This window comes from Squalius cephalus, assembly GCF_949319135.1.
Source record: "Squalius cephalus genome assembly, chromosome: 8".
NCBI classification, from domain to species: domain Eukaryota; kingdom Metazoa; phylum Chordata; class Actinopteri; order Cypriniformes; family Leuciscidae; genus Squalius; species Squalius cephalus.
The window spans coordinates 19,371,895-19,386,084 of NC_137129.1; the positions used below are offsets into that span (position 1 = coordinate 19,371,895).

The 14,190-nt window shown below is 37.7% G+C and overlaps 1 protein-coding gene across 4 annotated transcripts in view; it reads left to right on the forward strand.

Annotated features, from left to right (window-relative positions):
- The window catches only part of ptprua (protein tyrosine phosphatase receptor type Ua), a 582,203-nt gene that overhangs the window by 98,108 nt on the left and 469,905 nt on the right, over nt 1-14,190 (forward strand). For all 4 annotated transcript variants that reach the window (XM_079878073.1, XM_079878074.1, XM_079878075.1 and 1 more), the window contains exon 2: nt 3,661-3,789. In XM_079878073.1, coding sequence (XP_079734199.1) covers nt 3,661-3,789 — 129 coding nt within the window. The remainder of the gene's footprint in view (nt 1-3,660; nt 3,790-14,190) is intronic.

The window sequence follows — 14,190 nt, forward strand, 5'->3', positions numbered from 1 at the left end:
AGAACCTTTCTGGCATAAATGATTCTTCAAAAATGATTTATTTAAATATTCAAGAACCCACATGGTTCTTTATACTACGGGGCTGTTGAATGCTTGAATCTATTGAGATGTTCTTCTGTTTATGTGAGTAGTTCGTTCCAATTTCATGTGCCAGGCTATATTTCCCCTCCTGTAATGTAGCGTGAGAGCATGTTATTGTGAGAGTGCTTCTGTTTTTAGATGCTACTCTAGATGGAGTATTATTAGCTTCTGTTGAGAGCATGTTTTCCAACAGACAAACATAGGAGTGGGTCACCTCTCACTGGTGATGAGTCTATTACGTGAGTTTCGTGTTTCGTCTCAGTGTCTCTAGTGATGTTGATGTTTGGCTGGTGACGGCAATCTACCTGACCCGTCTTTACCTCAGCGTCCTCCAAGCTTGGAGCTAATTGAGTCGAAACACACACCTCCACTTACACACAGAGCCGAGGAAACCAGAGTTATTAGATGCAATTAAGGGAAACAAAAAGCACAGAAAAGCTTTTAGCTGGAGTCTGAGTTCAGGTGTGGTACTCAAACATTTTTGCCTGAGATAATTCCACATCACTACATTCACAGGCGAGAGCGTCTTTTCGTTTGCACCATTCGTTTTAGTGCGAGTGATTAGCCTTTCTTCACACTACATACGATTCCAATTGGTTTTCCAAATCCAATTTTCAGGGCTGACTGTCCGCACTGTTATTTTACAAGTAATAAAACCCAAACAGATCCATTTGCTTAGACAGTGTAGTCAATGTCCAATAATATACGAAAATGGCTATTGCATATCCTTTCCTCAAAACCGCTACAGTAACTCATTCACTGTTAAAGTTCCCCATTAGTCAATCATTTTATCCCTTAAAACTCATCTTTGATCCAAAATGACATATTTAAGCATTTTTTTCCTTGATTTTTTTTATTCATGCCTTAAAATAGCTTGAATGTAACTCTACACCCTTGCCTCATTTAGTATATACGGTTCTATGAATATGCAAATTAGCCCCGCCTCCACTCTTACTCTCACCAGCTCAGAGATTCGCACTTGTTGACGTTCACACGTTGACGTGATTGGTTACAAGGTAGTTTGTGACGTCAGAAACACCAGCGATTTCAAACCGCGTTTTTGAGACTGTCTTTGGTTCACTGCAGTTTTCAGGAGAAAATACTCAGCAATGGTGTTGACTTATGAATTTGCACATGGTCTTAAACCATATTAAAAAACACCACATAGACATATAGACAACATTAAAAGCTTGATTTTCACCACTGGAGGACTTTAAATGCCACATGAGAACATTAATGAGTGAATTTGAGCATATTTATATACTTTTATATGATATTACAGTCACATCCCAATAGGGTGACCACCTGGCTATTGCTCTGTTGCAGGTCAGCAGACCTGATTTTGCGGGACAATGCGGGACACGTGGGAGATATCTTACTAGTATTATACTAGGTGAATAAATATAGATTTTATATTAGATGTCTTTTTGCAGTGATGTTAACATGTTTTAAATTGCTAATGGGCTTTATAAAAATGACGGTGCTGACCGGCGCTGTGTGAACGTCACTAATATAAAACTCAATTCAACAGCACGTGTCTATTCAATCTAAATAATTAAGTAAAAATAATAATCCAAATCCAATCCCTAAAAAGCACATTTCCAAATAAGCACATAAATTCCATTAGGAAAGACTAGAAATATTAAATGCGTTCTTACCGGATTCAGTGCATCTTGAATTTTTTAAAAAATATATATTTTTTGTCTGATCTGGCAGCTTCGAGTAGGGCCTTCTCATTTGTTATGTGTCTTTAGAACTCCTGGCAGGTGTAGCTGTAGTTCACTTTCACCAGGAGTTCAGTTCACTTTTTATGAGGTCCACAGTTGCGCGTCTCTGTCCACGCAGCAGTCATCAGAGAAAACACCCTCTTTTTCTCAGTGTTTGTTTTCCCGCTCTGGCTAGAACCAATAATAACGGCTGCGCTGCGCATGTTCAGTGTTTTCTTATTAATATTGATACTATATTGATATATTAATACTTACGCAAAATGCGGGACAGGTGGTCACCCTACATCCCAACCCAGACCAATTAGAAAAACGTTCTAAAAGCGCAGTCAGTATTATCTGTAACAGATGAACGTGAATTTGGCAATGTTTTATTACGTTTGTTTTTGTACATATCATGGCAATTTTCAAATGAAATGTCCAAGATGTTGGGTCTGGGAACACACCATTGGCAGGGCTCAATCCGAGGTGTGGGATAAATGGTTGTCTTTCAAATTCCCTCTGCATGCAATAGGATAGTGCTACAACCAACCAGAGCGTTTTCCCACCAGCGGAGGTAGTTGATAGATTAAAATTTTGCCGTATCCGGTTGGCAAAACTCCGAACACATCTTCCTTTTTTAAGAATGACTTCAGTGCCGTTCTTTGTTCTTTTCTCAAAGAAAAGCTTAACTCCAAGTCTTCCAGAGTCGCGGCCGAAGCCGATTCGAAAGACTGCTTTTCGCCAGCAGCAGCAGCAGCAGCAGCCATCTTCTTTGTTTTCAAGTAGCAGGGAATTCACACAGAACCGTCACAACTCTGCAGTCATTAAGCCCGCCCACCGACTCTATGCACGATGTAATTGGCCTGACTAGAGTTTGGTTTTTCCAGCTCGCAAGCCAACGGAGAGTTGCTAGACGACACTTGCTCCAAAATAAAATTTGCTGCCACTAGGGTGCGTCTAGATTTCTAGGCTAGGAAACTGCAGTGAATTCAAAGTAGGTTTGTATTAGAGTTTTGCAAAAATGTAGAGGTAAATGCATGTTTTTTCAATGACCCTTTGTTGAAAAAATCCCCAATATATATTTTTTTCTCTCAGATTTGAGTCAGATATGGCAAAAAATATATAATTTGTTTTCTGCCTGTCTAAACAAAGTCTTTCTTCTCAGTGAAAGAAACAAGAGTCCTGAAAGATTACAGCTACAAAGTGAACCATAGTTTTGTGCGGAATATTTAATTACTCGAATGCAACAGCCCTGAGGTTCCACTACAAAGCTAGCAAACTCACAAGTTATTTACAGAAATGCATCATCTGCCTAAAGCAATAATCTTCCCACTGTTCTCATAAAAAGTTTTCAGAGTGTGATCAAAAATGTAGAGCTTTTGGTTATTTGTTGTTTGAAGAGGTCATAATCGACTCTTTTTAAATCATTTTGCTTTCCTCCCTGAAGACCTATTATGATGTTGGTCAGGTTTTGCTGCACTAAAAACAGCTGCAATTTAGTATAACATGAGAATTTGTCAACCTCTCCCTGGCCCTTGCAATTGCAGTAAGTTTTTGCTACTGAACCTTTAAGAGCTCTTTATTCAATTCAGTTCAATTATGATTGACTGACCTCTTTGCATTTGAAATTAATAACTGTCACACTGGGTGTCGCCATATACACATGAAACCATTGTTAAAATGTGAAGTTCAACTTCAAGTAGAGACTAGAGAAGACTTCTGTTGCACTTTCCCAAGTAAATAATGTTGAAATGTATATGACTTTTCAGAATGTTTCAAAAGATCAGTTATACTGACTTACAAATGCAAAACGCAATGCAAATTGATCATTTAGATATGTTTTTTTCTAAAAATGTGTTATTTCTCTCTCTAGCTGGCTGCACGTTTGAGGAAGACTCTGACCCCAGCCTCTGTGAATACAGACAGGCACAGGAAGATGATTTTGATTGGCAGCTTATACGGACCTATAGCTGGCCGCACATGACCTCTGACCTTATTCGAGGTGAGTTGCGGGTTTTTTTGTGTGTGTGTGTGTGTGTGTGTGTGTGTATGTGTGTTGTAATAAACGCTTGAATGTACTCTCATAGTTTTCCATGTTTATTTGTATGTGAAATGGCTGAGTAAAACCTAAGAAAGCAATGCATGCATCCCTAACGGATAAAGCAATCCCAGAATGCATTGTGACATGCTCAGTAAAAATCAAGAGAAATCTCATTTATATAATTTATACATCAACAAAAATAGCTAGACTAATGTCCAACTAAAATGTTTCAGAAAAATGTTCCATAACGTTATTTAAGACCAGATCATTTTGAACTAACTTTTCTTAATGTTACTGAAAGAACATTTGTGCATGACCCTTGCCAGAATGTTAGCCAAAGTTCTGAGCATGTTCCCTGTTTACTGGATTTGTGTATGAATGTAAAGTTTCTAGGAGGAACACAATAGTTTTGCCAGAGAATGCAAATCTTTTGTGAGTGAATTCAAAGTCCCATTAGGTGTTTCGTAGCTAAGTACTTTTGTGCTAGTGTGTCACGTTTTTTTTAGCTTAGCAACATGTTAAAGGGCATGTTGCAGGTTAGAGTACCCAGTGAGCCAATGTATAGAAAAATAATGTAGGAACTAGATTTAAATATAAACATATTCTTATAAAACGCTATTTAGGCTTCTGGAGTCGTTTTTGTGAGAAAATTTTACTTCCGCATTTGAAAACCGCCGAACCGGAAGTGACGTAACATGAGGGAGAGCGGTCAAAGTCAACAATAGGAAAGCAATGGATCGCAATGACAGCTCGGAAAGCTGGGGGAATTGTAGCCTAAATGTTTACTCGTATGATATATATAATTCATATAATTGATATGATGATATCATATAATTATGAGCCTGATATGAAGCCAAGTGAGCAGGACAGGCCAGGGTTAGACAGAACAGTGTTAGCTTATAGATGTATTCACGTTAGCCGAAGATATGTAGCATATAACACTATGCTCAGATCACAATTGTACAGATTATTATCATCATGTATCAGGCAATAGCAAAGCTAGTATTTAGACCCTTACCTGCATGTGTTGTGTGTGTCAGCCATTAGGAGACAGTTTCCAGAGGAAGAGGGACTTTATAAAGGCTTTGAATTAACCCATTTGGTGACGATGAATAAAATAAATGATCACAATCACAACTGTCTTACTGTATAAAAACTTTATAGGCCTATATAGAAACAGCCAACACAAACATTAAAGTCGGTTTGTACAGACTGAAAATGAATTATAGAACATAATATTTATAATAATTAAATAATATTTATAATAATAATAAGTGTCGGCTGCAGACTAATAACAAACATATAAATGCATTACATTACAAGTTTATGTAGGATATGTTAATGAATTAAATTAAGACAAGGCACATTTTGTAAAACAGATGTACAATAAGTGATCTCTGACGCGCATGGGTTAAAATACAATAAGCACCGAAAACACACTAAATCATGACCGCTCCAGCTGAATACCAACCTACTCCACACTGAGCGAACGCAGACCTGCAAACGACTCCCTCATGTGACGTCATATGACGCGATGGTGAAAAAAAACGTTTTTTCAACACGGTCAAGGAAACTGTCACGTTTTCTATTAAATTTGTGCCCTTATGTCTTGCAAAACAATTTTTAATCCTGCATTTACTTTTCATATGGTATTTTCATACAAGGTTATATTAATTTTGAAAAAAGAAAAAACCTGCAACATGGGCTTTAACTCTAAACTCTATTGGAATAAATACAATAGAGTTTTCATCAATATGGTCAGTATCCATGAATCAGTAGCAGAAAATTTTCTATACTGTTTGTACCAAGGTAGCAATATGTCCATGTGGACTTTCCTTTCACTGACTCATCCACTGATACCAATTAATACTAATACTACTACTACTACTACTACTACTACCCCTAACAATAATATTTTTATATATAATGTGATTTTCTTACACTTCAACATGCCACAAGATATGAGATTAAAGTAGTTCAGCCAAAAATGAAATTCTGTCATCATTTACTCACCCTCATGTTGTTCCAAACCTGAATGCATTTATGTCAGGACCACTATCGTCAAATACGATTGACAAATAGCATATAGTTAGGATTGGCGGTATAGTTCTGTTCTGGGCAAGAACTCCCTGTGCATCCATGCAGCCTAGCATGGATAAGAGCAGGGAGAGCAGCGATAATCCCCCTTAGGGTAAACAGAACAGAACCAACATGAATGTATTGCAGATATCATTAATTAATAAAGATTTTAATGTACAACATAATTTGAGAATTTATTTTGATTCACAGGGCAATCAGAATGCCAAATACTGACTGCACGAGAGGAGGAGCTGGGGATGGAAGAGGGTAATTAGCTCCTGATAAACGCGATAGCTGCTGATAATACTGAAGGAGCTTATGTGTTTATGGTGATAGGCATCGTATTCCTATAGGTAGACGTGTATCAGCTGAGAGTCAGCTGATGCGAGCTTGACTAACGTGACCTGCCAGAACTGACGCTACGCTTAATTTCTTGCTTCTGCTGTTTTGGTTCCCGTTGACTACCATTGTATTTTTGTCCAATGCTGAATCTCTGTAGTTACTAACATTCTTCAAAATGATAGAAGAAAGAAAGTCATATAGGTTTGGAATGACATGAGGGTGAGTAAATGATTTCATTTCATCTTTTGGGTGGACTATCCATTTAACTGATTAAAGCAACATTGTGAGCAACATTAAACACAATGAATTACAAACACCAAAAAATGCTCTGATGCTTGACTTGTTAGTTGTTATGAAAAAAACTAATTAACATTAATTTGTAAATGTTTTAATTCATTGGATTATTCAAAAATCACCACATGATAATTATTATAAACCATTTGATAAAAGCAAAAACAAATAACTATACTGTGATGCAGAGTACCATAATTGTGATCTAATACTACTCATACTGTGATATAAAATGTCCACTACCCTGGATCCATAGTGGCATGTGATGTTGTTAACTGGACATAAGAGGCTTGAAGACACTTTGTGTTGACATTTCTTTGAGTGGCCGTCCAATACTGCACTTATCTGGAGGGTTAAATTCCATCAAAGCTGCTAAAGACACTTCAATTGAGACAACAGCTTAGTTTATTGGGTGCTATTTGCTCAATATTATTGATCCATACTGGGGTATGTTCAGCATGTCAATGAAGTGGAACTGAGAAACAGTGACGAGTGTAATGCAGGTCTAACAGAAAATAGAAGCTCTGAAGAATACTGATGTTTCTGTGAAAAGTCTATTAATCTTTTGCATTTCAAGTTTTCACACTCTTCAAATCACTTTTCACATTTTGCCTTAAAAGTTAAATTATGTCTTGTTTTACACCTAGTACCTATAGGAAGTAATAGTACTAGTTCTCTTTTGAGGGAACTCCACGCTGCGTCGAATGACGCGGAACCTGGAGTCTGAGGCATGTGTGAAACTAATCCATTGTAGGTGCGTTCACCAGCGTGCTCCAAAAGTGCACAAGAATTGCGCAAGCTGTTCCTATCATGTCACTGATTAGAAAATGTGCATCCCATTTAAATTCTATTGAGAACAGTAAAACGCTACGGAGAAAGTCAAACATGATCTAAAAACAGCAACTAAAAAGACTGATGAAAAGAGGGGAAAACATCCTGCACCAACATAAATTAGAAAGCTTTTTAAACTACTCATGACCACCTTTACTAGAATTTATCACATTCTGTTGTATTTATTGTGAAATTTTGACTAACTTGTTGTAGTAAGAGATCATTTTCACCAAAGATTTATATTTGGCCACAACTGTGGCATGTTGTAGCTATTGTTTATAACTGTGTAGGTTGCTATTTTTCATAACAAATGCTATTGATTAAAAAATAAAGAAAAAAAAAAATTAACATTGACCTAAGCATGGTAATTAGGGGCCATCAATGGTCGTACCTGTAATTATATCGTTATTGTAACACATGCTATAGATAAACAATTACAAGAACTATGTTACTTTTTAATAAGGCCAAGCACAAGTTAAGCCCTATTCGGACGGGATTAACTTTACAAGGGTAGATGGAGTAATGTAATTTTACCACAGGACGTCTGTAATATTAATGGCAAATTCGCACGGGATAAGATATCTCAGTAAAACTAGCAGAAGTGGGAGTGGTAACTCGATTTGCGCATCGCTGTCACCCTTCTGTCGTCATGTGCGTATTACGTTGCTTCTTGATATCACATGCGCAAACACATATAACCTATTATGTCTGGTCGAATGATGTATTAATTAACTTCAGATTGGATTGTGTTGGTAATAGGCACTTACCTAACGCTAAAAGATGTTTCGTGCCTCTAACAAGTGCTTTCGATCTTCTTTCTGATCTGAATGGTGTGTGGAAAAGTTTTGCCACAGACTTGTCCCAGCGTCTAGAACGCAACTGAATGCTTTTTCAAGCGTCTCCTTACTTGAAAAACCGCAGAAAACTACTTTTAAACAGGAAATGACGAAATATTTACGTACATATTTACAGCAGGTCTATTCGCACAGGATTAGTATTACCTTAGGTAATTTTTCCGGACCTTTTTACTGAAGGTAAAAGTCACCGTAATCTTTACTGACATTGTCCGTAAAGATTACTGAGATGGCACATTCGGACAGGACTAAAGCTCTGGTAATTATTACTTTACCCCACCTCTCCATGTTAAACTAGTCCCGTCCGAATAGGGCTTTAGAAAGAGCTTTAAAGTCTGGACCTGCTTGAATTATTGATTAATCAACTGTATTCCCCATGTGTATAATGTATTTACCAATTTAGGGTGTTTCCCTGATAAAAGAACACTGTTAAAGGGATAGTTCACCCAAAAATGATTATGTCGTTCCAAACATATACAACCCATAGAGTACATTAAATATGGTAAATGGAAGTGCTTGCATGACATGTGAGAACGTGTCACACAAGCAGGTTTGTACTTCCGCAAGAACCAGTGAGGTTTTGTTCTTGTGCGTCAAGCAAGTACGTTCAAGCTTCCATTTACCATATTTGATTTGCTCTATGTATGTGCATCGATCAATGTTTATATGTGAAAAAAAGTTTCATCATATAAAGTGACCGTGCCTCTTCTATGGAAGCTTGTTTCCGCCACAGAATAAACAATAAAAAAGGTTTATCACAAAAAAAGTTTATCTCACAAAAAGTTTATCTTATTCTGAAAAAAATAAAGTCAGAATTGCAATATGTAAACTTATAATTGTGAGATAAAAAGTTTCAATTATATTTTAAAATGTTTTATTCTGTGGCGGATTTAAGCTTCCATACTCTTCAGAAGACATGGATTAAACCACTTGATTTATATGGATTACTACGATGTATTTATAAACTTTTTGAAGCTTGAAATTTGGTGGAAAATGTGTTTATGTTATTACATGAAATAAAAGTCCACTGACAAGTTACATTTAAGTGTTTCAAAACATTAAAGGTATTGACTGAAACCTATAAACTGAGTAAAAGGAAGTTCATTTAGTTTCAACTGGTGTTGCTGAATTCCAGTGACGTGTGACAGCATGTTCTTGATCTTTAAGTCAACTTTATGCAAATGAACAGGGTATACAGACAGTGTTCTGATGACTCATAAAGTAAAGACCGCATTTGAGGAGGAACACCTGCTAGCATACAGTACATAAACTCCTGAATGATCTTCAGAAATTGAATGCCTTTATGATTTAAGTGAAGAATGCAAGTTGAAGTAATACATTCTGTTTATTAAGAGCACCTCTTTGTTTACCCGCCAAAATACTAGATCATTAAAACTAGTATCGGGTTTTCAGTTTTCTTTTTGTTTGACTTCAAACAGACGGGTGGTGCCCTGATCTTTCCACTGCCCCCTGCTGCAAGAACGTCAACCCTTCTCTAAAACTTTGACATTCCGCCTTTGAAGATCAGGTGCAAAAAAGCAAAAAAAATCTTAGCTAGCACTGCAGAAATTGCTCTTTGCATTTAAATGGCACATTAGCACGGGCCAATTTTCCCCTTGTTTCCTGACGAGATTGAGATGCTCATTTGTGTTGATGCGGGGAAGCAATGCTGTCTTTGATGTCAAGGTGTAATAAGACAAGCTTTCAGCCTATCGGCTTGTTGCTTTGCTCTTTTCTACCGCTCTTCGTGCTGCTTTGTAGTGTGTTGATTAGAGGAATGGATTGAATATATTATTGGAATAAGAGGCAGAATTAATAAGCTTTAATGGCAGGTTTGTTCTTGCATCAGAATGAGAAAACTTTTACCTGTTTGGAGTCATACTGTGGAATCTCAGGAACTCTGGTAGAATATTTGACAAAGATTTATTCTGGCACTTTCAGTTTAACTGGTGCAGCAAACTCTTGATTACTGATTTCATGTCAACAAGTTGCTAAATGAGCTTGATTTGCAGCATTTTTCAAAATGAACTAAGCCTACAATATTAATTGTAATAATATATTAACTCTAATACAAAAGTAGTGGTGGAATGAAAACAATATATAAAAGTAATGCTTTCATTAACTGTTGATTTGCTGTAAGTTTGCATGCTTAAATGCAAGAGATTAGAAAAGTATGAGTTTACATTGTAATTACAAGTTCTACAAGCACATGAAAGCTTTTTACAGTTCAGAATTGTTACAGTAATTATGACATTGCATAACGCACCTTTAAATGATAGGGAGGAAATATTATGTCATTGATTTTGAAAGCAAAGTCAAAGTTTCTTGGAGGAACACAATGCTTTTGCAAGAGAACACAGAATTTTTGTGTTTCCCTGAGAAAATTTCTGTGGAACTTTGGGGACTTTTGTGTCCCCTCCCATCTCATACTATGTCCACCATCACCAACATGAGAACACAACACTTTTACAAGAGAACGCAACATTTTCTCTAGTCATTCTCCCAGTTCCATGAAAGCAACAATTAAGAAGTTGGTAATTTCAAGCAAGACAGCATTACTGAGATTTTAGCATTAGCTGGAAGGCTGAGGAGAAGCCATTCCCTTGTCTGACATTGAAAAAAAAAAATGCAGCACTCACTTCTCTAAGATGACATGGTGTATCAAACCGACTTAAATAAATCCTAATTAAACTGAAGGCCTGGAACATTTTGAGAGTTTGAAGATGTCTTTTGGAAATTTGGAATTCAGCATGAAGCTACTGTAGTGCTCAAACTTTTGATTTCAATAATGCATTAGTAAATGTTAAAACATTACATTAAAGGGGTACTTCACCGCTGACAAAATGGGCTTTCAATAAAACTTCGCTGCCTATAAGGTGTAACATTGTTTTGAAATCGGTGCTACCTGACTGCACTGCGCACAGGTATGAAAGCTGTTGCCATAGTGTTCAATTTTTACAATAATGCTGTTTAAAGTTGACATAGTATGATACAATTTTCAATGATAAACCTTACAATAACTGATAATAACCATCTGTCGATCCGACTGTCTTTGGGCAGGGATATAAAAATGCGGAAGTCTAATCTGTTCTTTTTACAAAAGCCCTGGAGCTAGCAAATGTCTGCCAGATGAAGTATCAAATAAACTTTTTCTGACAGATAAACTTGAATTTCACAGTCCAGGCAACACAGATCATGAGTAAACATTATTAATTTTCATTTACATATACTAGGAGGCAAAGTAGGCATATACTAGGCAAAGTTACACTCTAAGATTAATACATGTTTTAGAAATATTTTGTTTTCATTGTTCATGTTAACTAATGTAGCTAATGTTAACAAATGAAACCTTATTGTAAAGTGTTGCCTAATATTTTGCCCAAAAAATATAAATTCTGTCATCACTTTCTCAACCCAGTGTCATTCCGACACTGTTTTATTTTATTTCTTCAATAAAACACAAAAATAGATTTGTGTTCGAGCTGTTTGTTTCTTTCCATACAACAAAAGTGGATGGTGATTTATATTGCCAAGCTCCAAGAAGAACATAAAAGTAGTTGAAGTACCTGAAATATAGTGCCATGACAGCTTTATGTGAGGAATAGGCCATTCACCAATGGTTTTCTCCTCTGCTCCTCTCCACTCCTCTGATGTACAAACAATCCAAGCTCTTTTTTTTCCTGTAAAACCATGAAGGAAACATTATAAGCTGAAACGGCGTCACTTTGCGGGCCTCTAGAAAAACGTGATTGTGCCTATGAGCTACTGTGGCTATTTCTGGACAGGATTTGAGCGAGAGAAAGACAGCGAGGGGTGGACTGGCACCATAACAGAGATGACTGGTCTTGTCAGGATAATTGATATCCAGATAGTCAGGTGAATGTGGGGGGTTCTGTGGGTGATAAGTGAAGAGATAATGATGGGTTGTTCACTGCCATTAGTGCAGGTCTTATTAAAATGGATGGTCATTTGAATAATGAACCACAAGACACCTTTTAAGTTCAGTGAGTCAGTCATACTGGCACTAGATTTCCCAGAAAATATGAGTGGATATTTGTGTAATGTTCAGAGCTCAAGGCAGTAACCTCAGGTTAGACCACCCAGGTGCATAGACTTCTGCAATGAAGACATATTTCTGTAGGCTAACCCAGAAGTTAGCATTACGCGTTTAACCCTGGTAATGTGATTAAGACGCTGGTGCAAAATAACACAAGAACAAAGGGAGTTTATATTGAAAAAAAGGAATATATTTATTCACAACAAAGTGCTCAAAAGAGAGAGAGAGAAAAAAACAAAAAAAAAACAAACAAATACCGTACACAAGGAGTAGAAACCTGAGTGGGGCTAAATCAAAGAAAGAAACAAAACAAAACATGCATTCTAACTGCATCCCCTTCCCAATAAACTACTAATACAACTAGAAAAGAAAAAAAGACACAACAAACAAAATAAAGTCTTCGGCGTTCAACACACCCTATATACTACTTAAGATAACTCAAAACATACAATAGTGGCACCCGCTCTTTAGTGTCTTAACAACGCGCTTCCCTAGATGTTGCGAAATGGAAGTCACGTGATATGCTTTAATGGTCTCTATTCCCTGGTCGGCTGTAAGACAAACATAACATAAAGACTCAAAGTTTCAACATAATGCAAAAACAACAAACCACCGGGAGAAAACAAACTGTTAACTAAAAAATTGAAGAGTGTAAACAAAGAATACCAACAACCTCTGTAGTCCCTTTTAGCCTCTTGTTAGCAACTGCCTAAATGATGTACTGTATTCATTGTCACAAAATAAAATGTGACAATATCTTGAGCTTATGTTAACCACAGGCATTTAACCAAAAAAAAAAAACAAAAAAAAAAACATTGACTTCAGTCAAAAGTTCCACTGAATCCTACAATCCTAACTCATTTCCGGGTTTTGATCTACAAAAATACACCATCCCTGCAGCACTCTATTTACTGACCGTCTGATGCATATTGCACACAAATAAGAACTTTCTCGATATTTCAAGCTTTAATCTTATTGGATGGTTTCATACAACTTCCAGGTGTTAGAAAAGGAAAACTTGCTTGGCTGCTTTAATGTAAAACACGCAAACATTAATGTAAAACACGCAAACACGTCCCGGGATTGATGCTGAGATCGATGCCGGGATGGGGACCTAGTAACATTGCCGGGATCAGTCCCGGAACTCGCCCTGAGTGAACAAAATCCAGGACCAATGCCGTAAGGGTTGTGTCGTAGTGATGACGCTTGTGCCATCGCACAGGCCTTTCTACAACCTATGCTACAGCATATGGGGAACGAGCCACTCGGCAAACCCAGTGGCGCTACTGGGGAGTATGGACTCGTCTTCGTGTAGAAATGATGAAGAGGAGTTATCAGCAGAAGGTCTCGGTTACGTATATATCCCTCGTTCCCTGAAGGAGGGAATGGAGACGTAGTCGACGTGTCGACTGATTGAGATCACGCTTAGGAAGCCTGTCATCTTCGAGTATTGTTAAAACGAGCCAATGTACATTGGCGTGCGTGAATTGCATCTCGCGCTCCGCCCTGCAGCGCGGGTATAAACACGTAAGCGGATGCACGCACCACTTATTTTTCGCTGAGGAGCCGAGCGGAGCCCGGAGTCAGCGGTGGTCCAGCAATAGTGGTGACGGGACTACTTCTCCGTTCCCTCCTTCAGGGAACGAGGGTAACATACGTAACCAAGACGTTCCCTTTCAGTTGCTCACGTTCGACGTAGTCGACGTGTCGACTGATTGGGATCCCTATTAAAACGCCACTATTGTGACCGTCCATTTGGGGGGACAGGGAACGATCGCATCCAGCAATGCAAGGGTGGAATGGCATCTTTTTTTTTTTCAAGACGTAAACGCACCCGTGTTGCTCTTTCAGGAAATGGGAACCGTCACCAGTGCCGGAGCACACAGGGGAATCACCCCGGTAACACTG